The following is a 27,534-nucleotide window of genomic DNA, read 5'->3' on the forward strand; positions in this document are numbered from 1 at the left end:
ACCTCAGTTTTTAGAGTTGCTTTCCCTCCCCATAGATGTGATTGAATCTATAAAAGAATTCTAGACTTACGATGTACGTTGAGGGTGATGGTGGCCCGTTTGCCCATTGGAACAGCCAGGTTTGTCGCCACACAGGTGAAGTTCTTCCCTGTGTCTGTATCTAGAGGTTGAATGGGGAGGTAACTACGTGTAGTCACGCGTTTCCTGTCCGGAAGAACCTCCTGCACAGCATCAACAACAGTGTTTTATTGTTGGTACGATAAAAACCCCATATACATCTTAAAGCCTTGTTTATCCCCAGTCAGGCAAAGCAGCATTTTTTAAGTATACAAACACAGCCACACAAGCCGTGTGGCCTAAATAGAAGGATCTATGTCCATTATCTGCACAGTGTTTTTCTCCTAAAGGAATGTTAACTTGCTTTCAAATGATTTTTCTCTTAACACAACTTTCAACTTATTACACATGTATGATCATTACAGCTCAAGTGGGCATTATTTATTCATTTTCTTTTCGGGTTAGTCCCCTTATTAACCAGGGGTTGCCGCAGTGGAATGAACCACCAACTTATCCATCACATGTTTTACGCAGTGGATGCCCTTACAGCTGCAACCCATCACTAGTAAACATTCATACACACTCGTTCACACACATACACTATGGATAAATTTAGCTTACCCAATTCACCTATAGCGCATGTCTTTGTGAGGGAAACCAGAGCACTCGTAGGAAAGTCATACGAACACGGGGAGAACATGCAAATTCCACACAGAAATGCCAACTGATCTAGCCGAGGCTCAAACCAGCGATCTTCTTGCTGTGAGGCGATCGTGCTACCCATTGCGCCACTGTGACGCCCAAGTGTGCATTAATGTCTAATAATTCAGCAAACTGTATACAATTATTCTACTTATACTGTGGTTACCAAACCTGAATACCTTGTTAAGATATTGTATTTTAAAATGTTTGTCAGTTTTTGTCACCAGACAACCTTGATGTCAAAACAACATCAAGCATGATGTCAAAAATAAGAATCGATTTGATGTCAAAACCTTGACTTCCATTTGACATCCACACATTAAGGCCCTTTTGACCACCAAAATACCACAAAAATAAAAGTTTTATTGATCTGAAAGCTTCAGTTACAAATTTACACTGGATTTTGTATTTTGTTAACTACCTTGATGTCAAAATGACATCAAATTGGCATCAAAAAACGTGACAAAATGTTTACGGGACTGCCCTGTAATCGTTTTTTTGATGTGCTTTTATGCCAAAGTTAGATTTTGATGGTTTTTTTTTTTTCATCAAATCGACTTGTATTTCTAATTTATTTTATGTTTTTGTTGTAGTTTTGGCATCAAGGTGCCTGTTGGGAAGAGTAGTTTCTTGCAATCTTACATAAAGCCTTTGATTGTTGTTTTTTTGGATTAAATTTTTCATCATACATATCATAGTCATAAGGAACTGTGATGCAGTCAAGACCAGGTTGGATAAACTTGTATTTCTCTGAAAATAACTGCACACTTTACAACGTCCATTAGCCAATTAGAAACAAGCAATCAACCAATTAGAATAATGTCATATTCAGAAAACAAAATTGTGTTGATTTCTTTTAGTGTATCTATCTATCTATCTATCTATCTATCTATCTATCTATCTATCTATCTATCTATCTATCTATCTATCTATCTATCTATCTATCTATCTATCTATCTATCTATCTATCTATCTATCTATCTATCTATCTATCTATCTTCATCTCTGTCTGTCCGTCTGTCCATTCATCCATCCATATATCCATCCATCCATCCATCCATCCATCCATCCATCCATCCATCCATCCATCTATCTATCTATCTATCTATCTATCTATCTATCTATCTATCTTAGTGTGTCTTGTGTCTTTTAGTCCAAGGAGTGAGTGATTTGTGTCTGTGAATGAAATGAGAACTAATGTAGCAGACGAGCCAATACCCATGTGTTTGTGTGTGTGTGTGTGTGTGTGTGTGTGTGTGTCTCACCGTAGTGCTGACAGCCCCTTCTATCGGCAGGCCGTCTTTCTGCCACTCTATGACCGAGGCTGGTTTGGCTCCGCGGGACACGCAGCTCATGTTGTAGGGAACCCCTGCTGTGAGGAGGATCTCCGGGGAGCCCTCAATCACTGGCTCATCAGGAGGAACTACAGACACAAGCACATATGGAGTTCAATTAATAATGGAAACAACTCATAAATCTATTCATTTCAGAACTTGTCAACCCTTCATTCCTCAAAAAAAAAAAAAGAAGCAAAAACCATCATAGGCAGTTTTAAAGCATATGCTTTTAGCATGCATTGAGCATCCAGATAAAGTTGAAGTCAGAGTTATTAGCCTCCCTGTATATCATGAAAAAAATTCATCTACACATTTCTAATCACTGATTTATTTGATCATTGCCATGATGACAGTACGGAATATTTTACTAGATATTTTTCAAGATACTAGTATTCAGCATTAAGTGAAATTTAAAGGCTTAACTCAGTTAATTAGAGTAACTAGGCAAGTCATTGTATATTGATGAGTTGTTCTGTAGACCAGTGGTGAACGACTTCACCGGCATATTAAAAAAAAAACGCTGTTCACAAAGGCAAGGATGTTACAGATTATTTTCGGAAAAGACCATTCATACATCCATTTAAAAATAACAGTAAATTCTGACATCTTTTACCAGAAATTAGCTCTAAATGGCTGCTCATGAATTTTTGAACATGTGACTACATTACAAACTCTGTGGATGGATAAGTATTGTGAACAACTTTGATGAAAACATAGATAGAGAAACACTTTCGCATGTCGAGATGTATATAATAAGTGTGTTTGCTGGCAAAATATGGAAGAATATTCAAAGGCTTTTATTTTCATAAACCGCGCAGATGTGTATGCATCAGTGTGTTCTGAATGGCTAAAGTAGACGTCTCATGTCAGCGCATTCTAATCGTGAATGCGCTTCTGCATGCAGCATTCAGGCAAATTACCAGTAAAGTTACAATTTCTCTTTACGTTAAATTGCTGGAACAAATTAACTGGTATTTTCAAAAAGGGTCTGTTCACACATACTATATGTGAAAGGGGCTATTGATCACTTGGTAATTTCTAAAAATATAATATATGTTATTAGACTATTAGAATGACTATATTTTATCCATAACCTACAGAAGATAAAAATAGTATTTACTAGTTACATAAAAAGCAGCATGCAAATAAAAATCCATCAGCCTTTCATTTTTTTCCCATTGGAATGCGACCGCTGGGGTTATTATGCTAGATTACCAACACAGCAATAGTATTAGTTGCAGCAGATTGATTTTGCACAATAATAAAATTTGACACCTTTTCGGCACTCACATACATTAAATATAAAGGCCATGACTGAACATAGAGGACGATCTCAAAGTGGCGGTCTCTAAAATAAACCAAGAACAGTCTTGTACTGTAAACATTGTGCCCACCATTCTCATTAAGTGAAATTAATATTAAATTAAATGGATAATTACTGTAAAAATCATATGGTTGTTAGACTTGCACTTTTTTGTATTGTCAATAAGCTCGTTTATATAGTTCCTATTGGTGTGTGTGCACCGTTACGTGCAGTGTTTGTATGTTTATAAGCACCTCTGATGATAGTGGAGTCCGCAAGACACTGGAATTGTTATTTTGGGGGTCATGAGCTGAAAATCTTGGGAACCCCTCTTTTAGACAATTGAAAATAATACATTTCTTAAGGGGGCTGATAATATTAACCTTAAAAGTTTTTTTTTAAACACTGCTTTTATTATAGCCAAAATAAAACAAATGAGAATTTCTCCAGAAGAAAAAATATTATAGGAAATACTGTGAAAAATTCCTTGCTCTGTTAAAGATCATTTGGGAAATTTTGAATAAGAAAAATAATAACAATAATAATTTTGAGTTCAACTCAAAGTAGTTCAGTAGTTTCTGAGCAAACAAACACAGACATGCAGACTCTACTCACTGAGGACGGTGAGTTTGGCCCGTCGCGAGCGCAGCGCAGCCTCAGTGGCCTGGCACTCATAGAGAGAGTCGTCTGAGAGTTCCGCAGCTGAGATCTCCAGATTATACTGCCCAACATCCACCAGCCTTAACACACGATACCGCGGCCAGGCTGCAAAACACATGCACACACATCAGAATGGAACACTTTCACCAGCATGGACCACACCACACTTTGAGCTAGATTTTATTGTAGGGATGTAGGGGACGGTAAAAGAACAGCAGGGGTAAATGAACAATTATCTGCAGCAGGGGAGTTCTCGAGATCTACCTGAGCTCAAACTCCCCACTCGCCTTGCAAACGGCAAGGAGCCCTGGGCTCGAGGATCTTATGAGATCAGGGCTCTCCCGGGACAGCATGCCAAACAGGGTTTATAATCAATCACCAGCAAAGTGTGAACTCTTGAAATAATTTTTAGGGAGTAGGTGATTGGTTAAGGAAAATTACAAGTTAACTCCATTTAAATGAATGATGGTCTTCATTTGAACAAGATACACACTGAAATCTGGAAACATGCACTGGCACAAATCTGTCCGTTTTTGACTATAGTCTTGCACAAGTTATTTATTTATTTATTTTTATTTATTTATTTTTTTTTTTAAACTTCCCAGGTCCTGCTGGTAGACACATTTCCAGATTTTTCATCACCAATCTTAAGCCAATTGTAATAATTTGTTTTGCTTCAATTCAGAATTTCCCCAACCATTGCAGAGCCCGGGGGATCAGTGTGAGTGCTCCGGCTTGGCCCCACCCTGATCCTAGTCCAACTCAAGTTATGTGAAAATTCCTGTTTGAATCACTGAAGCTTTGAAATGAATCTCTTACATCATATATGAACTTGAGAGAATTGCTGAGCACACAGAATTCAGTCGGTAAGCATGTGCACTCAATGAAACTCCTGCATTTTCAGCAGGGACTGTTTGAGGTATTTTTTGTGTGTATGACTATGCACTTGATATAATTTTTGGTGGTTTTTATTGTGTTATTATGCAGTTTCGCTATGCTGTTGCTAAGGTGCTTTGGGTATTTTTTTACTTTGTTGCTATGCAGTTGCTATCCCGTTCTGGTGTTTTTTACGGTGTGGCTATGTAGTTCTTGGGTTGCTTTGGCTATTTTTTGAGTGTAGCTATGCAGTTGCTAGGGTAATTTAGGTAATTTTTGTGTGTTGCTATGCAGTTGCCATTATATTTTGGTTTTTTTGTGTGTGTTGCTATCCAGTTGCTATTATGTTGTGAAGATTTTCAGTGTGTTGCTATGCTGTTGCTAGGGTGCTTTAGGTGTTTTTATGTTGCAATGTTGTTTTAATCATGTTCTTGTTCATTTTACCATGTTGCAATGTGGTTGCTAGGGTGCACTGTTTCTATATTTGTTGGTTGTTTTAGTGTGTTGCTATGCTGTTGCTATCATATTCTGGTTGTTTTTACGGTGTTCCTACACGATTGCTAGGGTGCTTTGGGTATTATCTCTATTGCTATGCAGTTTCTATCATACTCTTGTTTCCATTGTGTTGCTTTGGGTATTTTTTTATTCTGTTGCTATTTTATTTTGGTGGTGTTTGGTGTGTTGCTATGCGGTTGCTATCATGTTCTGGAGGTTTGCAGTGTGTTGCTATGCTGTTGCTAGGGTGCTTTGGATCTTTTTATATGTTGCTATGTTGTTTTATTCATGTTCATGTTGATTTTATCAGGGTGCTTTGTTTTTATAGTTGTTTTAGTGTGCTACTATGTGGTTGCTAGGGTGCTTTGAGTTTTTATACTCTGTTGCTATGCAGATTTGGGGGCTTTAATGTGCTCCTATGCAGTTGCTAAGGTGGTTCGGCAATTGCTGTATTTATTGAGTTGCTATATATGGTTGATCTACTCCCAAGATATCAATAATTTTCCCGTCCATTTATCCTGGAAAAACAGCCCACCTCTGAAGCAGCATGATGAATGCTGAATCCCACATTCCTGCATCAGCAAATGGTTGTAGTACTGGGGGCTTGACGTTTGTTCGAATGTCAGATCTTAAGCAGTAGTAACAGTGATGTTTGCGTACTAACAAGTGGGGGAAAATCAGCATGCAGTGCAGCAGGGGGACACTCTCCACCACTGGGTGGCAGTAGAGTTTGCCTGACAAATGCTAGCACTATGACATGGACATTTCCAGCTTCTGCTGCAAGAGAAATGACAAAAATTCTGCCGTGAATTACATCACGCATCCCCAACCCACACAGCCCTCTCTCCGCTGTGAGATTGAGTTATCAGTGTGTGCTATGTGTGTATGAGGATGTGCTGATGTATGCGTGTGCACATTTGTGTGTGTGAGTGCAGGATGTGTTCACATGCTTTTATATGAAAGCCACGGGGACAAACCAGTGAAGCATCACAGTGTAAATACAACTACACTGAGTCAAAGTGAGTGAGAGAGACACGGAGAAAGAGAGAGAGGGAAGGGATAAGGAAGTGAATGTGTCTTCATGCCTCATGCTTTTTAACGAATCGGGCAAATGCAGCAAATGTAGTTTATCAGGTCCACATTTATCTATTTATAATGGCAGAGGTTAAAAAATACCACATCCTGCCCTCAGTGTTCTCATGACAGTCCTCAAGGAGTGAGAAAAAGATGAGCTAGTGGAGCAGAAAGCAAAAGAGCAAAGGGGACGAGAGGACAGAAGCTGGACAGAAAACAAGCAAACAGGGGAAAACAGTGAGAGTGATGGAGACTAAATAAAAAGCACACACACAGGGAAACACGGAAAATTACAGAGTAAGAAAGACATTCTTATATGTTTATACTTTCTTTATAAATGAAGTTTATTTACAAACTAATTTCGAGAGGATCACGTGCTTATGATTGCTTGTGTCTGGTCTCGCATTATTCAACTTATGATTCACCAATCAGACGATTCCTAAGCCACTATAAATACCCTAAGTTCCATATACCATTTTGGAGAATCCCCCTTTAACCCCTACTCCTCTTCCATTCCTAGATGGGTGGCACAGTAGCCCAATGGTTAGCACTGTTGCCTCACAGCAAAAACCTCACTGGTTCTAGTCCTTACCAAGCCAGCCGACGTTTCTGTGCGGAGTTTACATTTTCTTCCCGTGCTCACGTGGGTTTTCCCCAGGTTCCCCGGTTTCCTCCCACCATCCAAAAACATGCAACTTAAGATAATTGACTAATCCAAATCAGCACTATAGACATGCTCTTATTAAGTACTTATCTCTTAAGATCAATCACTATCTGCAGCAAGGGAATTCTTGAGATCTACCTGAGCTCAAACTTTCCTCTCACCTTGCAAATGGGAGGGAGCCCCGGGCTCGAGGATCTTATGAGATCAGGGCTCTCTCCCGGGACAGCATGCCAAACAAGCTTTATAATCAATCACCAGCTAAGTGTGAACTCTTGAAAGAAAAAGTGTTGCAAATATTATTTTAATTGTAATTCTCTCATGGTTAATTTTAATTGAAATATTTTTAATATGTAGTTTTTTTTTCCCTTTTTTAAAAGAAAAGTGAAGGCTAATAAAAAATCTCACTAATACAGTATTTTATTTGCTGATAAGTTCCTGTGTTTAAAACTTTGTGTACCCAGTATCAGGTCTGTGACATCATTTACTTCTGCATTCTTTAAAATTTAAAGGTCCGTATGGCCCAATACCGCATACGTTGTTCTTTTTTCTAATCAGTTTGAATACAATAGCTTTTGCATTAATTATGATCGAGACTTTTTTCTTTTTCCTGATTACTGACATGTGCAAGAACTACAGCAACCTAGACCACACAGAACCTAAAAGGTACACTTTCAAAAAAAGAGGGTTTTATTATAACACAGACAACATTTATTTTACAATTATTTTATCACAGAAAGAAAGAAAGAAAGAAAGAAAGAAAAGAAAAGAAAAGAAAGAAAGTAAGAAAAGAAGAAAGAAAAAAGAAAAGAAGAAAGAAAGAAAGAAAGAAAGAAAGAAAGAAAGAAAGAAAGAAAGAAAAGAGAAGGAAGTGTTGTGTATGACTGACCCCGCAGGTCTTCTCCAATGCCTAGGGCCAGTCCATCCTTGGTCCACTGCACAATGCCTGAATAGTTGAAGACCACGCAGGACAGGACCACCCTCTGGCCCAACACCACTGACTGGTCTGCAGGCTCCTGAGAGAACCGTGCCGTCCGCACTGCAGAAACACATTCAGAACATTATTAATAACATGTCATGAGCACACATAACAGTAGCAGTGCAACTAATGAAAGAACTGAGGCTCTGCTGCAGTTTATTTCAAATGACGATTTCAGACATCATACATAAACAAATGACACTGTTAGTAAATCTGTGGCTGTTTCTCAATATGTGTTTTTCTCTGCACTTGCGTTCTTGTGTTCTCGTGACACGTCATCAACCATCGCCGAAGTACTGTTCCAACTCAAAGTCATCTTGCCAAGTACAGATAAAATTCGCGGATGTGTTCTTGCTCCGCACCTTTGGTCGAGGACGCATGGAGAGGTGACGTGTGAACTTGCGAAGCACAAAAAGAGATTATAGAATTTGCCCATTTAAAGACCACATAAACCGGAAGCTGTGCCCGCTTATTTTGTTTCGTATTGTGACGCAGTTCCCAGAGAAACGGAACAATAAATGAGTAAACAGTGAGGGTGGCTTGTTTTTTTTCCTCCTGCGAGCTGATTAAACATATTAGGAAATATCAGGCTCGCTCCTGTTAGTTCTCAATCTGGCAACCTGCGTTTGCATGTTTTGATCAAGGAATGCAATACCTAGTTGAACCACTGGGTGTCAAAATTACACACTGCACCTTTAAAATAAAAAACTCCATAAGTTACTGTACATGCAAACCCACGAGGCTCGAACCAGCGAACTTGTTGCTTCGATGTGATTGTGCTAGCCACTGTGCCACTGTGACGCCCAAAATGGTATTGTAAAATGAAAAAGAAAAAAATGATTGCATTTGAGTGATAATTTTGTTATTAAAAAAACATAAAAAGTAATTTTTTGAGTTTTTTTGTGTTTGTGAAGATGAGCTCCCTCCTAATTATTAAAAAAAATGTTGCAGTCAATCATCTGGAAAAGGAAAAAAAAATGAAATATCGTAAAACCAGTTTTCCAACATTAGAACATTATTTCGAGATGTTAGGAAACGTGATTGTGTGACAGACTGAAGCTAAGCAATAATCTTCAGCTTCACGCCTCCATCCACAGAGAGGCTTCATGCTAACAATCACTCTTCTGAGTCAAAGTCAATGCGGTTCTGTGGAGGAACGAACGGGTCCCTTGATACCAAATTCCAGACACATTTCTTCAGCCGCAAAACATGGTCTCCACCAGAGTTGCTCTCTTTCTCGGACACACAGGAGGATATTTGATCCTCCAGACAAACCCGAGTCTCCAGCTAGAAGAACCCACTCACAATGAAAGCTTTCATTCAGAGCTCCACTTCTGGATCTTTAATTGGACTCAAATCAAGAATGTTGTAAATCAAGTAAGGCCAACTCATATGTGCCCTGCATTCTTCCTTCCATGCTTCTTTCTTTCTTTCTTTCTTTCTTTCTTTCTTTCTTTCTTTCTTTCTTTCGTCCAATCTAACTGGAGGTATTTCCTTCCTTGCTCCTACCTTCATTACTTTTTTCTTTCAATCCAAATGATGATTTTTCATTCTTTTCTTCCTTTCTTCTTTCCCTAATTCCTTTCTTTCTTTCTTTCTTTCTTTATTTATTTATTTAAATCCTACTGGATGCGTTTTCTGCCTTCCTTATTTCCTTCCATCTTTGTTTCAATGCGACTGGAGATATTTTCTTCTTTTCTTCCATCTTTCTTTCTTCCTTCCTTCCTTTCAATCCAACTGGAGGTATTTTCTTTGTTACTTCTGTCTTTCTTTCTTTCATACTTATAGGATTTTTGTGGATTTTTTGTTTTGTTTTTTGTTTTTAAATTTTCACAAAACAGAAAAACAAACAGTCAAAAAAAGAGAAAACATCCCCAGCACTTATTTCCCCTTTGTGGCTTTCACAGTAGCGCATACAGTAGCTAACAGTCTGCAAGCATCAGGTTCAAGTCTTCAAGCATCATAGAGATGCACAACAAATGGATGTACAGGTTGCATACACAATACCATTACAGTAGAAAAATAATAAAAGAAAAAAAAAGAAAAGAAAAAGAAAAATACAAAAAGATATATGATATACATAAAGCTATCATTTCTTTCTGTCTTTCTTTCTCTTTCTTTCTTTACATTTCCCAATCCACCTGGAGGTAGTTTGTGACTTTCCTATAGTTCAGTTTTTTCTTTCAGAAAAACGAATGTCCTGTCATAATTTTTTTTCACCCAAACATTGTTGAAAACTTGTACGACAGAACACAAGGAGAAACTGTGCTAGTTTCTCTTTTCCATGTGCTAGACTGTAAAGAATGAGGAACCGAAGGAATAATTCAACCCAAAATATGTTTGAGAGCAAGGCTACATTTACTCTCCTTCATTTTCATTTGAGCTGTGTTTTTAAATGAGAAACAGAAAAATATCCATCCACACTAAACTTCAAAAGCTAAAGACAGATGTACTGTCAAATATTAGCATACAGTTGTAGCTTATATACAGTATTAAATAAAAATCAAATGTTAATGTTTTCCATTAGAATTCTATTTTTTTTAATACTGTATTAAATTGTATTGGGTTGAAAAAATCATGGTTAGCTGGCAGCAAAAATAAATGTTACCACAAATCTAAATGTATTCACATAAACAAGGTAAACAATCTTAAACTAAATTACTGAATAATATATTTATAATACAAAATATTATATAATAAACAAAAATTACAGTAGCTATTAATTGCATTTAGAGAAAAAGTAATGTTTGTGTTGCTACCAAATCTTTAAAATATTACCTGTATTTAAAATAAAACAAGATTGTTTATGTCGTCTCAACACCAAGCGATTAAATAAAATAAGTAATTTTACAAATTTGAGTGGATTGAACATAAAATAATTAAGTTGTCCCAAAAATGACAAAAAAATTGTGTTGATTTAACTCATTTTACCTGAGTAGATAAAAAAGCAGCAAGTGTATTTTTTCAGTGTATATAATAACAGTACAAAATTGTTCAAACAAATACTGTATTAAACAAATTATAGCATAACTGTAGCAAAAGTTGGTCTAATAGTAAACATTTAGCCTAAATAAAGTGAGCAAATATTAAAAATAACATAAAATCACCAACTGTACAAGATATCAAAACGGTTTCAAGCAATATGTGTGGAAAAAACAGATCAAGTTTCAAGTGGAGTTGAGAGCAATTACGACTGGATGAGTTCAACTTTAAAAATCGTCACCTTGGAATTATAAGGTTCAATCTGCGTTCTGAATGATTTTGAGATATTGAGCTTTAAAGTTTTAAATAAAACTTTTTTACTTTTAAATAAAAGTAAACTTAAAATGTAAACAACTTATTAAAAAAACATCCCATAATGTAAAAAAGTAGTCATTTTATAAGAATATGTCAATAACTCCATTTTGACAAAAATGTCAGATAGAACCTTTTAATTCTAAAGTGACAAAATGTCTGATTCATGAACAAATCATTCAGACAGTTTTTTTTTTTCTACAGGATTAACTGATTCAGTACTCAAATATCAAAATGAATCACTAGGGTTGCCATGGTGTCACTCAAAATAATAACAAAGACACATGAAATAACTTAATGTAACTGAAATACTGTATTTGAACTAAGAAGTAAAAATAACAATAAAATGGAAAAAATATAAAAACAGAAAAATACAATAGATGCGAGCTTTAAATAGTAAAAGTCATTTATGCAAGAAAAATAATTTCTTTTGTTGAGGATCAGTCTCTTTTTTTAATGAACTGAGAATTTCTTTGAATTGTAAAATTATCAATGATTTATAGAAAAGATAAAAACCTTAAATATTGTTTATGAATTGATGGGGAAATGAATCAAGACTTTCAGTGAAATCTAAAATTGAAACAAAAACACAGTAAAGATCAAGAGAAATATTACAACAAACTGATTACAGTTTTTCCTTGTTTGCTTTGATCGGGTTAAAGAAACTAGGTTCCACTTCATTTTCATTATCACTATCCCAGCAGAGCAGAGGACAGGTCTTGCAAATGTGTGAACCCTTTCTCATTGGGTCACACATTTTCCCCACCATTTTCAAAACAGTGAACACAGATGTCATTGAAGCAGTACAAACTCCATTGCTTTAGCTATGGTAACTAAACAGAAACCATCTATTCCTTACTGTTAGAAACTACCAAGATCAGTATGATTTCACTGAAGCACTGGTTTGACACTCCTTCACACAAATCTTCAATTAGCAATCAGTCTACAAACCTTATAAAAACGGTGGAAGGTCTGTGTTGTTCTGTGCCAGCATGGATGGAGGTCAATAGTGGCTATGTCCAATAGATTTGACTGTATATTTGGTTTACATGTGTTTTCTCTAATATTTACAGTATTTTATTTCTTTTGTCTGTTTTTTTTATTTTTATTTTTTACAGTATTTCAGTTTTCAGCCACAGTTTAAAAAATGTCATGAACTCAAAATAAATGTAATCAAGTCATTTCTTATTCTGGATCCAATTCTTTGCAAAAGGGCACATTTGACAGCCCAAATAGAATGACAACAAATGGCATTGGCAATAGGCTACAATGGCAAGCAATGGTGCACTGATTCACACCGAGTTCTGTATTTTGTATTTTGTTGTCCATTGTGTAATAATTGATTGAAAGAGCTCATGTATTTGTTTGCAAGTTGTGTGGAGTTTCAGTTATCGGCTGCATCAAAGCAATCAAGAAAAACTGTAAAAGCACAATATGAAAAATAAAAACGAAAGTTTGTCCAGCAAACCTTTCTTTAAAAACTTATTTGAGATACTTCCTTCTGAACACACAAATATTTTTATGAATAAATACTTTGTATTTTTTTCCAACTATAAAATGCAATGGCTGCTGGATTCTAACATTCTTTAAAACATGTCTGAAACAAGTGGAAGATTGAAAAGCTTCAGACTCATTTAACCAATACTGCATAGAAAATATGAATAACCATAACAAGTGTCTAGGATTTCTCCTTATGTGTGTCACTAAAACAAAACCAATCAGCATTTTCCTTTAACTTAAAGAGCAGGTCATGTGGTACAGTATCTCAAAGTGCCCTAATATTGTTTAAGAGTCCCCTACAACAGGTTTAAATGCATCTAAAGTTAAAATAAAAATGGTAATTTTGTCAGAATATGCACTTCTTAGTATTTTGAATTTATTTTCTTAATGAGTTATAGATGTGTTTTGAGAATAAACCAATCAGAGTCTCATCTCCCATTCCCTTTAAGAGCCAGCTGTGTCGCGCCATAAGCGCATTTGCTATTTACAGGACATAAAGTAAGTCTAAGTGGAAAAACTGAGCATTTCACAAGCAAACAGTTAACAGTTAACAGTTTTATTCAACAGAAAACAGTTAAACAGAGCATCTACCAAGAATGAGAGATAAATGATCTGCTTTCACTTTCGCTCTTGGATAGGGAAACCTTTACGCAGACATCAATTAGCCTAAAAAAACCTGAGTTATATCCTAAAACACATGCTGTGCCCCATATGGTCTAAAACCTCCAGGTGGGCAAATCTAAGCTTGTTTTTAATAAAACAAATATAAATATGGATATAATAAATAATACTCCTAATAATAATAACATTATACAAAAGCAGATTGTTATGAATGAACTGAAAAAGCCTCCCGAGATGAAGAAGGCATAAAAGCAGTGATTTTTCATATTTATGTAGGCTAGAAAATAAGGTTTTGTAATATTTTTAATCCTATATATTTATATCCTATATATATTCTTATTATATGCTATATATATCCTTAATATTTTATTTTTTTCATTTGTAAAGATATTTGCGTATTGTGTGTAGGCTCTACATCTTGTGTGAAGGCTATTAAGCAGTGTGTAAGCGGGGCGCAACTCTGCGCTCGACTTTAGACCGGTTTTGTTTTGGTCTATTGAAAAATCTATTGTAGTTTCTCATAATAGTAACGCGGCAGTAACACGCCTCAGAACGCCTTTCTTTTTAGACCAGAAAGCCTATGGGCGCACATATGAGCGCAAATGCATTTGCTATTTAAAGAGTGTAGCGCAACACCTTAAAACAACTCTTGCGCCAAGCTGAAAATAGCAAAAGACTATTGCGCCGTGCCTTGCGCCAGACAGCGCCGGGTGTATGATAGGGTCCTAAGTCATAATGAAGGTTTAGGGTGCATTCCCTCAATGAGATTTCTCAGTTTTGCCTTTTAATTTGCAGACTTTCTGGCAGTTTTCTCAATGTTGTCTTCAAGTCTAAATAGATGTTTTCTCTGCGCGGCCCTGTCTTCTATTTCTGTGGTTCTTCTCTGCTGGTTGGAGGGGGTTTGGAGACGCGCTGTCACAATCCATTTATCACATTAAATATCAGGCCCGTGGCCCTCTCTTCTTCTCTCCGCGCTCTCTCCAGCCTCCAGCATTTCTCTGTAGGTCCTCGTCTCTCTGGGTCTCTTAACAACTGGCATATGCCCACTCATCGCCCTGTGACCCGGCCCGCGCTCGCGCAACATCCGTCATCACTTTAATGAAGCCAAACTACAGGAAACAATGCTCTAATGACCATGAAAAGCATCAGACATTCTGGAGGATAATGCAGTTAATATGTTTCTCTGGCATTGCTAGAATTGTTTCTGCTCGCGTGTCGTATGTCGCGTGCTTTGAACTTTGGAAAATGAAATTTCATCCTTAAAGGGACTGGTCAGATATTAGATGCAACATATCAGCTTAAAAAAGAAACAGAAATGCAATGACTACAGTAATGATATGTACTAAAATGACTAAAACTGAAATGGTGGACCTTAAAATAAAAAATGGTAAAAAAAATAACACTTAATAAAACAGAATAACAGAATTCTAGAGCTGAATCTAAATTTAAAATGCAAAATAATATAAAAAAAACTCATGTAATATAGGCACTCTCAAACCAATAAAATAAAATACGCAGCTGTCACTAAGGTAGTACCTTTTCAAAAGGTAGACATTTATACTTAAAGAGTCCATATTGGTATACCTCAAACGTGTATATGTACCAAAGAATTAAAGAGGAACACTTTTGTACTTGTTAGGTACCAATATGTACCCTTGTGGAATAATTATGGACCGTTTAGTTACAAATCTGTACCTGTCGAAAAAGGTACCACCCTAGTGACAGCTTGCATACCTTTATTTCTGTGTAAAAAGTCACCTGGGTCGACAAAAAATGTTCTAAATTAAAATAAGACAAACTAATAAGCGTGACTTTAAATTGAAATAATTTAATTTAATGAACATAAAATGAAGTAAATTAAGTCAAATTTATTTAAATTAAATTAACATGATGGAAACACACAAAAACACTTTACTAAAACGTAAAAATGACAAAATTACAAACAAAATAGTATATAAAATATAATATGAAAAACAAAGCTGTAAAAATATAAAAGTTAACACAAAACACTTTACAACAGTTCATCAAAATAAACATTGTTTAATGTAAAGAAATTGTGATACTGCTCAAAGTAATAACAATAAAAATTATAATTAAATTATAATTGCATAATTGTATAATATTATTATAATGTTAACTAAAAATATATTTTCAAACATGTACAAAAATAAAAATTCTTCTTTAATCTTTTGACAGAAATAAAACTACATTTTATTTAAAAAAATAACAAATTTACTAAATTATAATTAAATCAATGTAAAATTTTAATTATATAATTAAAATATTCATTCAATTATTTATTTTCTTGCCGGCTTAGACCCTTTATTCATCAGGGGTCACCACAGCGGAATGAACCGCCAACTTATCCAGCACATGTTTTACACAGCGGATGCTCTTCCAGCTGCAACCCAGTATACTGGGAAACATCCATGCACACTCATACACTATGGCCAATTTAGTTTATTCAATTCATCTATAGCGCATGTCTTTGGACTGTGGGAGGAACCGGAGCATAGAAACCGACACACAGAAATGTCAACTGGCCCAGCGGGACTCAAACCAGTGACCTTCTTGCTGTGAGGCAACAGAGCTAACTTCAAATAAAATAAAAAAAAATAAATAAATAAATAAAATAAAATAAAATAAACAAAATTGAACTAAATTAAATTACATACAAAATTACGGAAACACACCAAAAAATTAATAAAACAAAAATTACAACATTTTGACAAAATAGTAGATAATAATATAAAAATAATATGAAAATAATTCTTTCAACATTTAACATTTAAAAAAAAAAATAATTAAATGGGATCCAAACAACACTAAAAACTCTGAAAAACATTAGGAAAAATAAATAAATAAATATATAGATAGATTGATAAATAAATAAATAAACATCAAGTATAGCATTAAGAAATGTTGATAGAAATCTATTGTAGAATGGATTTTAAGTTCTAAGCTTTTCACTCATCAGAGCACACGTGCTGCTGATGATGTGACATTAAAAGGGATTTGATTTAGAACATACTGCTCAAAGTAATAATAACAATTATTAAGAATTTATCATTGTTAAAATAATGTTAAATCAAACTAAAATTATGCACAAAATTTTAAAAATGCACAGGTGTTCTAAATTTGTATTCAAATTAATGACAAAATGAAAAGGTTTCATTAAAAGCCAATATAGATATTTAAAAAATAAATGTTAAGAAAAATCAAGCAAGACATAAACACATGACAAGGTTAGTGGAAGGAACACTAAATATATAAAAAATAAAAGCTAAATCAATGTCGTGTAAAAAAGAAACATTTGTCTATCCTTATGGTTTCACACAAACATGATCAGAACTAGGATTTACGAAATCTGATGAAGAAAGAGGAACTTGATACATCTCAGGGGTCCCGAACATCATGAAAACTCAGGGCTGGGATTCTCAGACTTCAGCCAATGAATAACCACCCAACAACCAAATAAACAGACACTCAAAAAACACCTTAGCAACGGCACAACCACTATGTGTCAACCAGAAAGCAAAGCAGCAACTTATTATATTTGTTGCTATTATACAACGGGCCAGTATTTGGCCTTCGCTAAAATCCATATCTATCCATTAACAGAATTACATCAGAGGAAGGTCATGCAGCTCTACAGCGGGCCGTCCTGTTTACGTCTGCACTCCATAGAAGATCACTCAGCTGCATTCATCCACCACCTAAACAGGTTATACATGTAGAATATATGCTGAAAATGAGAGTAATGGAGCATTAATAACTCTCTGAAGGCCTTAACATGTTTGCAGGCAATGCAATAATGTTCAAAATTAGAGAACAACTACAATTTCCTAAATTTTGAGTTGTAAAAAAAATGCAATCACAAAAAGTATAACATTACATTATACAATACAACAAATATTGTATACAGTTGAAGTCAGAATTATTAGCACCCCACCCCCTTTCAATTGTTTTTTTTCCTTTTTAAATATTTCCAAAATTAAGTTTAACAGAGCAACGGAATTTTGACGGTATGTCTGATAATATTTTTTCTTGTGGAGAAAGTTTTATTGGTTTCATTTCGGCTAGAATGAAAGCAGTTTTGAATTTGTCGCAACACAGATCTACATATTTGAAGTAAAGTTGTTTTTGATAGCAGGAGGTGGCTAGGCAACAAAAGCGTGCATATTTAAAGTCACTGGAAAAATAGCAGAAATCTGAAATGCAAGCGGTCATTTTGATTGCTCTGTTAGTTCTAGAAATAATCTTTTTTTTTTGTTTTGTCATTATACAAAAATAACAATGTTTAAAGGAAATATACACATATTTAGTACAAGTCTGGGAATTATAGATATGCGTGCTTTATTTCAACAAAGTTATCAAAAAATGACTAAATTATTTTTATTATTATAACCTTTATTTTACCAGGAAAGACACATTGAGTTAAAAAATCTCTTTTATAAGAGCGTCCTGGCCAAGATTAGACAGTATACATGTCACATGGGTCTAACAGACAATAAACAAAAAACAATGGACAGTTAACATGAATCACACTGACAAGCAAACTATTCAAAATATCTCCAAGCCTGTTTCAATTTCTAAATCATTTATACTCTTTTTTTAAAAGCATTTAGTGAAATTAATTATTTAAACAGTAACTTTGATTATTCCATGCAAAAGGTGCTGCAGATTTAAAAGCCTTTTTCCAATCTTAGTCCGCACTTTAGGAACAGACAGTAAATAAATATCCTGTGACCAAAGGCCATAGCTAAGGACAGATGACCACCTCTGTGGTTCTAGTGTTAAGCTGTACACTGTGGTGGACGGAGCAGCAGTCATGATGATGGGTGTTTTCAATCTAAAACAAAATTCACTAGTGTAAACAGCACTTCAATGGTCAATCAGTTCAACACTGCAACTAGTTCAGTTTTAAACATGATAAGAAACTATATCTCCACATAAAGTGTTCCAACATTTAAGAGAATTAAATGTAAACCTTCATCAACAGAAATATTTAATAGACCAGACTGAACTTTGCTGTGGAGCATGTTGTGTGGACAGAGAACTGGACCAGTCACCAACATAGGCTTATTCTGAAAACGTCCCCCTATATACATTTCTGGAGAGCATGAATTATGTAGTCTGAAGTTCATTTAGCGGCATTTCGTCTTTAAAACAAACGCTACAGGGCGGTATGACACCGCTTTTTTTTTTTTTTTTTACGCTTACCAGCGGAACACTTATCTTCATATGGATGGCTTTTCCGCTGTTACCAGTTTGTCCAGTAGCTTGCCATGCACGTCGGTGGACTTGAGACGCAAAGTTGAACACGACAACAGAGTTCGAGTCCGCTGAAGAATGGTTCCAGAAAGCAGGTAAGACAAAAATAGAAGCCAAAAAATAATATAAACCAGTAAACCAGTAACAGGGTAAGAATGTGGTAAAATCTGAAAATGTGGTAAAAATCAGACGAGGGCGTTTCTTTTTCTGGATTGCTTTTGAAAACACTATTGGTTGGGTTTAGTGAAGGAGGAGGGTAGGTTAGTCGATCAGACAGTCAGTCAGTTGGTCGGTCAGTCAGTTGGCAGCACCCTCTGGTGGATTTACATGAGAAGAGCAGGCACTTGGCACAATGGCACTTGCAAGAGAAATTTGAGATCCCAAAAAGTGTACACATTAGCCTCTGGTGGATTCGCGAAAACAACAACTGCAAAAAAAGAAGCTCTTGGGATGTATTTGGTTCTCCAGAAATGTATATAAGGCTACGGTTTCAGAATGAGCCTAGGCTGAAAATCACTTTAGTTTTTTTTATTTGTGTCCAATATGAAACATGTTTATTGTCAAAAAAAGTGTTTGTAGAAGTCAGTAAGCTGTTGGTGGAGCCTGATTTATACTTCTGTGCCAAGTCAATATTTAACACGTATTTAAAAAATATTATTGTATTTTTTTTAAATAAAATAGAATACAGAAAAAATTTAAATTACAAACAAAAATAAGGAATCCAGAACAATTTAATATGGCCCTAAAATTAGAATATGGCTCTAAAAATGTGAGCTCTACAAAGATACTTCCCATGTGACAATTAACCTCAATTTTCCCCTATTAGGTCTATTTGGGTTTGATATTATGAATCAACCACACACACACAAATAAAAAAGCATGATAGAAGAGAAGGAGTTAAAGGAAAGACAGGCGGGACAAGAACACAACAACAAATACAGAAATGGAGAAAGGAGGTAAAAGACAGCTAATGAGGGAAGAGGACCTGAGAGAGAGCAGGAGAGGGCTTGTGTAGTTTTCATTATGTGGGTTATGCTGCAGTGACAAATTTAGAGTGTCCTGATTTTCTTGAGTCACTGATCCCTGGGTACCAGCGGCAGTCCATGCCACACTGCCAACATCCTGACCGCACTCACACATACACTCGCTCACGCCGACCACACTTACACACCGCACTCGTGTCAGAAACACACCACTGACCGACCTGAGAGAAACAGCCTCTCATCAAGGCATCGGCGGATTGCAAACCAGAAAACACACTTCAGTCAACAAACATAAATCCTGGAGATGATCGGCTCACACTCCAGCAGAGCGTATTTAGATGAATGAGTTACTGTATGAAGACATTCACAGGCAGAACAAAGACTGGGATGATGATGATGATGTCATCGAAACAGAAAGCCCTTTATGAATAGAGAGATAAAATGGATAAGCTCCGCCCCTTTCTCGTTAAACACAGAAAGCTACATGCTGAAAAGGTGATATTCACTTCAACCAAAAATATTTTTTTTACTAAGTATTTTTTTTTCCAGGACAAATATAATACCACTCCTAATTTTATTAATGAATATTATTATGATGAAATATGTAAAACAATTAACTAAAGTTAACTAAAGTTTATGTTCAAAAAATCAGATGTTTGTTATTTTTAATTAAATGCATTTTTCTTACCCCGTTAGCAAATATTTGTACAAGTTTTGCTTTTTTCCGTTGAACAAAAAAAATGAAATTTTGACAAATGATGGAACGTTTCTTTTTTTGAAAAATCTTTTAAATTTAAGTGTAGCTTTTTCTACATTTAATTGTATTTTACATTAATTTGTATATTATTCATTATTTGTATTGCATCAAGTTCATCTAAAAAACGTTTTATTTTCTTGGCAACAACATTCTAAATAATTCTGGGTTATTTAAACCCAATATTATATATATATATATATATATATATATATATATATATATATATATATATATATATATATATATATATATATATATAATATGAACAAATCCAACGTTGGGATATTTTCAAATAAATTTAAATAATATTTTCATTCTGACAGTTAGGCTTGTCCATTTTTGACCCAACATTAGGTTTGTTTGTTGTTTCTTTCTTTTATTTGACAAAAACAAAACAAAACAAGTGAATCGACTTAATTCATCAAGTACATAGACAATAAAGTTTTAAAAACAAGAGTTCTTTCCATTGTGGTCCTTGATTTGAAGTACAGATTATACTACTACTGTAACAAGTACACTGTGACAGTACATTATAAAAATGATGACAAAAATGTTTACAAATAATAGAAATACAAATACAATCTCAAACAAAAAACATTATTATTCTCAGTAAAAATTATGTTTTTAAAACATACAATCCTTCTTAAGAGCCAGCTTTTAGATTTTAAACGTAAACTAACCACATTTACAACAACAGTCCTTTCTAGAGTACAAGGTTTCAAAAGTCAATTTTAAGACTTTAAAAGACCTTTTTAAGACAATTACAACAAAAGTTTAGACTTTTTTTGTAATGACCAGCTGAATTTTTTTACTCGTCTAATTAGAATTCAAATTCAGTTATTTCTTGGCCACATATTTTAAATAATGTGTCGAAACAAGCTAACTTTAGTTATAGACATACATTTTTTTATTAGCATAACTTTTCTTTTAACAAACTATTTATATTTATTCGCAAACATACAGTAGAAGTCAGAATTATTAGCCCCCCTTTCATTTGTTTTTTCCTTTTAAAATATTTAAAAAATTATGTTTAACAGAGCAAGGAAATTTTCACAGTATGTCTGAAAATATTTTTACTTGTGGAGAAAGTTTTATTGGTTTCATTTTGGCTAGAATAAAAGCAGTTTTAATTTTTTAAAAACCATGTTAAGGTCAAAATTATTAGCCCATTTAAGCTACATATATTTTTTTCTAAAGTCTACAGAACAAACCATCGTTAGACAATAACTTGCCTAATTACCCTAACCTGCCTAGTTAACCTAATTAACCCAGTTAAGCCTTTGAATGTCACTTTAAGCTGTATAGAAGTGTCTTGAAAAATATCTAGTCAAATATTATGTACTGTCATCATGGCAAAGATAAAATAAATCAGTTATTAGAAATGAGTTATTAAAACTATTATGTTTAGAAATGTGTTGAAAAAAATCTTTTCTCCGTTAAACAGAAATTGGGTAAAAAAAAAAATTGGGGGGCTAATAATTCAGGATTTATATTAATCCTGATTATTAAATTTATTAATTCTGGCTTTAACTGTACATTTATGCATAAATACATGGTGAACTTTTAAACAAATGTTATTGTAAGGATGCAAAGTATATAATTAAAGCATATAAACAGAATTGATACATTTTACTTATGTGTTTTTTAGATGGATTGTTAGTTGCACCATATGTTGTATCATATTTTTGGCAAAAATTATTTATTTTTCAAGTAATCAATTATTATTATTTTTCAAAAATGTATTAGTTGATAACTGTTAACTATTACAGGTAACTGTAACACATTGTAAAACAGCTGGGTTCCACACAATTTAATCATGTTGTCCCAACACAAATCGATTAAGTTACTTAAGAAATTTAAGTGGATTTAAAATGAAACAATTAGGTTGTCCCCAAAAAAATCTAAAGAATTGGGTTGTTTTAGGCTCATTTTCTAAATATTTTTTTTGGGTTTTCACCTTTATTGGACAGGAAAGTAGAGAGAATTCACAGGAAAGCATGGGGAGCAGAGAGAGGGGAAGGATCGGCATAGGACCACGAGGCGGAATCGAACTCGGGTCGCCGTAAGCACCGGAGCGCATGTGTCGATGCTCTAACCACTACACCACTGGCGCCGGCAGTTTTAGGCTCATTTTAAATAAGTAGGCTGAACAAACACCAAAATATTTTTTAATGAAATATACTATAAAATGAGATAAATGAGTGCATTTCCAAACAATAATTAGAAAAATTAGCTTTATTAAACAATTAAAGATTTTAATAGTTAAGCAATAAACGATCATATCAATGATTTGATATCAATGTTTTGATTTGATATAACACAAAAAATTATTGCTGTAAAATTTTTGCAAACAATTTTTATGGGTTGACTTTAAACAAACAAATGAAATTCAGTAATGTTCAACTGAAATTATTCGTTTAAATTCATCCTAAAATAAATTGTTTACAACCACTTTAAAAAATGTAGCAAGTCCAAGGAATCATTTTTGAATAATTTTTTTAAGCGCACACATGCAGACAAAGCTGCCAGTTCCAGAGGTGTACATAGATGAGAACTTCACACAGATGCCAAAACTACTAATGTCACATTCATTTGTTGTCATCGTCCCTTAAACATAGCATCCCATCAAGTCAAAGTCAGCATTATTGTCAATTTAACCACATGTCCAAACATACAAAGAATCGAAACTGCGTTACTTCAGACTGTAGGTGCCTAACAGTAATAATAATATTAATACAAAAAGTAGATTTTTAAAAAGAAATTACAATAATACAATTACACATATAATATAATATAAACATATAAGTAAAAACAAAAATTGTAAACAATATAATTGCACTTAAGGGCCAATGGCAAGGAGTGCAAACACCGTACAGGTTTACATTCAGCCTTTCGCTCCTTCCTGCAACAGTTCCCCAATTACCTAATGTTTTTCCAAGATGACAAATGAGAATCGAGGACATAAAAAATGACTGTCCCCATTACCTTCCCTGGCACACTTTAATCAAAACAGACCCTTCGAGGTAAAAAAAAATCCTAGATCCTACTAACACGAACATCAGCTAAAAAAACAGAGGCGAGCTGTTCAAACTCGTACATGCAGACACTAAAGTGTGACTTCATACACTCGCAGACAACAAAGAGTGTGTCTGGACCAGGAGAAATACGTCACCTGCTACTGCGCACCACCACCAAACCACACACACATCTGACACCTCCACAAACTACACACAGAGCCTTTCAATGCGCAAATGATTTCTGATTGCACGCGACTCTGCTGGCTCATTCAGCATTGCTGCCATTGATGAATTGCTGTAGGATGGTGTTATTTATTAGCATGAATAAAGCTGTCATAATCATTGCATCGCTCTCGTTTTTAATGCATGCCATGTCATAACCCTTCTCTCCATGCCTTTTTCCATCTGCTGCTCTCCAGCCAATCAGCCACTTTTGCTGGTTTGTAGTGTTGCGTCATCGTAGCAACAGCTGACGTATGCAAAAAAAAAAAAAAAAACCTAGCCCAAAAGTTTTTTTGGCTTGTTTGCAGGCATGTGAAGGGTGTGTGTGTGTGTGTGTGTGTGTGTGTGTGTGTGTGTGTGTGTGTGTGTGTACAAATGTCCATTTAAACTGATGATTTCTTGTTAGTTTTTTGGGATTATGAATGAGACTGCATTTGTGTGTTTATGTGGGTCTAAAATGAAAAGGGGATCATTAGAATAACGTACATAAGCAAGTGTCTGGTTTCACTTAATTTTTCTCTTAGCAAAAAATGACTTGCATTTTTTGCATGATTTACACAAAAAGGTCATCCAGTGAGACTAAAAATACACCAAACAGTCAATGTCTGACTATTTTGCACAAGAATCATTTGATGACATATTTAGACAGATTATATTTAAGAATGTAAAACATTTATTAAATGTCTTTTTTAATTACATATGCTTTCCTAATATTCTTCAAACCAGTTAAAAACTTACTTCAAAGTTTATTGTTCATTTGTTTTTAATATAGTAAAATTAAAAATTATGATAAAAACATAATTTAAGCTCATGCTTAAAAAAATTTTTTTTTTCCCTTTAAATTATGCTTGTTTTTGTTACAGCATTGGCACATATTCGTAGCTTATTTGTTACTTAAACTTATTTCAGTTTGATACATTTTTTAATAATAATACAACAATTTATTTTAATATCAATTAAATATTTAGACTTTATGAATAGTCTTATTTTTACAATTAAATTGTAACATTTGAGCCCTTTCTTGTGTGTTTTTGTCATTTTATTGCTTGGTATTTTAAATATGACTGTGGCTTTTATATTTTTTGTACATTTATGTAATTTTTATTTTGTTACATTAATTTTGATGTTGTATATATTCTTCAAAATGAACTTTTTTATCAATTATTCAATAATTTGATCTTTTTTTTTACATATTTTAATCAACATGGTCAGATTAAGCATGTTTAATTTCACTCAAACTGAATTATTTTACATATATTTGTATGTCTCATTTGTATTTGACACTTTATTACATTTATGGTATGCTTTCAGTGTGTATAAAAATATTTTTGTAAGCTTAATGCAGACTAAATTAAACATCTCATCTTTGATGCATATAGTGTAACATGAAATGTTAATTATGCCAGACTAAAACAACGGGAAAAAAATAAAATAAAAAAGTTCTATACATAATTTTTCATGACATTTTCTTCTTCTGGAGAAAGATTTATTTGTTTTATTTAGGCTAGAATAAAAGCAGTATTTTATTTTTTAGAAACCATTTTAAGGTGAATCTTATTAGCCCTCTTCAGCAATATATATATATATATATATATATATATATATATATATATATATATATATATATATATATATATATATATATATATATATATATATATACATATATATATATATATATATAAATTTTTTTTTTTTTCATTTTTTGATTGCCTACTAAGCCTTTGATTTGTCACTTTAAGCTGAACAGTGTCTAAGGCTGCACAATTAATTGAAAAAAGATCCCGATCTCGATTCGACCATCACACAATCGTAATCTAGCATCTCTACCATTCACCTAATTATATAAGTTGTGGAGAAACAGAAGGAGGTTGCACACGTCTTTACATTGTTTTACATACATTGCTCAGCAATGTGGCCTCTCCAAATCATGTTAAAAGTGTCACATACTGTATATATGTGGTATAATTCACCCAAAAAATATATGTTCTGTCTAAAACTAATGATGTATTTGCAGTCGTGAAATCACACATGAGCTGACGCACTGTTTTACTAGTAAGTGAGGAGTGCGCTTGCCCACGAATGATGTGTGAACAGCATAGGCTGTGAATAACAGGTAATAAAATTGTAAATAACCTTCAAATTGTTGCACAGATCGTTTGAGAGCCGCGCGGGAAGTATGACTTGTATGTATGTTTTTTTTTACATGAACCGCACTCGGCAGTGGAATTAAAACTGAAAGTGCACACATCATTTAAATGATCCTATCGCAACAAAGACAAGCATTTGATATGTTTTTTCCTTCATAGCGAACACAAAGTGTTGTGCATGAGAATTAATGTTTAACAATGTCAATATAACTACACTAGTGTATATAATGCTAAAAGTCTGCTTTTACCAGTGAAAAAAATGGTCTAATAATGTTGTCAATCACAGATTGCAAGCATATGTCTCAACAACATTAGAATTATGAATAGTTGTATTCTGCTGTCATCACTCTACTGTGAATTAACAACAAGGACATATTTAAGTCCACCATTCAAAGTGTTTTCAAAATTGAGCATTTTAACCAACAGTAGACCTACACATACATCTGATATTGTTAGTGTTGTTGTTTTACCATATGTTTGAGAAATAACAATAATAATAGCCGACTCATATTAACCTTTACTTTACATCAACAGAATTGTGAGAAAATCGTGATCTTGATTTTTAGCAAAAGAACAATAGTAATATATAGTATTAGTAAATACTAATAGTATAGTATATAGTAAAATAGCCCTAATAGTGTCTTGAAAAATATCTAGTAAAAAAACGTACTGTCATTATGGCAAAGCTAAAAGAAATTAGTTATTAGAAATGAGTTATTAAAACTATTATGTTTAGAAATGTGTTGAAAAAATCTTTTGTTCGTTAAACAGAAATTAGAAATTAGGAAAAAAAATTATAGATTGGGTCTAATAATTCAGGAGGGCTAAAAATTCTTACTTCAACTTTATATGACAAAATAACCCATTTCACACTGTACATCTGTATAAGACAGTATGAGAGCACTTTGCGTTGTTATATACAGGTCTGTGTGTCGTTCTTGCTCGTTTACGTTTCCTCATGTCACCTCGTATTTGTCTGCAGCCTCATCCGCCGCTTTCCTCTCCATCATCTTCCCGCCCTTGCCATTCGTGACAGTGAGGAGAAACACCTCTTTCCCCACGTCGCTCCCTCATTCTCATCTTCCTCTTCACACCTCTTTCTCTCGCTCTCCCTCCTCTCATCCTCTTCTCCCCTTCCATCCCTCGCTCCTCTCTTTGTCCCTCTATCCATGCAGCCTCGCGTTGCTATAGAAACCCATCTATTTGAAATCGGAGGGAAGGAAAATAATTTCTCGCTGCTTTCTACTCTTCCCCATTTCGCTCCTTCCCCTGTGTCTCGTCTGATGCAGCATTTATACAGTTCAGTTTAAACGAGTCATGAACTGCCTTTTTTCTTGTTTATTTTGTACTGTGAGGTTTGCTTATAATGCTATCAAGGTTTTTACATCATAATTTAAAAGGTTTTCTGTTTGACCGTCCTCATCAGAATGCAATGTTTAAATAGATGTGGCAGATTACAGACTCAGAAATAGTCATCTAAAACATTTTAAAAATATTTTTAAAAGTTGAAAGCATGGATATGTGTTCAACAATGTAAACTACAGCATGTGATCCTTGATCCTTCATAGATGG

General features: G+C 34.3%; 1 protein-coding gene across 7 annotated transcripts in view; it reads right to left on the reverse strand.

Moving 5' to 3' along the window:
* kirrel1a (kirre like nephrin family adhesion molecule 1a) overlaps nt 1-27,534 on the reverse strand; it is a 76,508-nt gene that overhangs the window by 27,454 nt on the left and 21,520 nt on the right. For all 7 annotated transcript variants that reach the window (XR_012382350.1, XR_012382352.1, XR_012382351.1 and 4 more), the window contains exons 2-5: nt 8,055-8,204; nt 4,015-4,164; nt 2,025-2,182; nt 71-221 (exon numbers count right to left, since the gene is read on the reverse strand). Coding sequence is in view for 4 of the 7 variants with exons in the window: in XM_073906363.1 (XP_073762464.1) it covers nt 71-221; nt 2,025-2,182; nt 4,015-4,164; nt 8,055-8,204 (609 nt within the window). In the remaining 3 variants the exon portion in view is untranslated. The remainder of the gene's footprint in view (nt 1-70; nt 222-2,024; nt 2,183-4,014; nt 4,165-8,054; nt 8,205-27,534) is intronic.

Source organism: Danio rerio, chromosome 7 (assembly GCF_049306965.1).
Source record: "Danio rerio strain Tuebingen ecotype United States chromosome 7, GRCz12tu, whole genome shotgun sequence".
NCBI classification, from domain to species: Eukaryota; Metazoa; Chordata; class Actinopteri; order Cypriniformes; family Danionidae; genus Danio; species Danio rerio.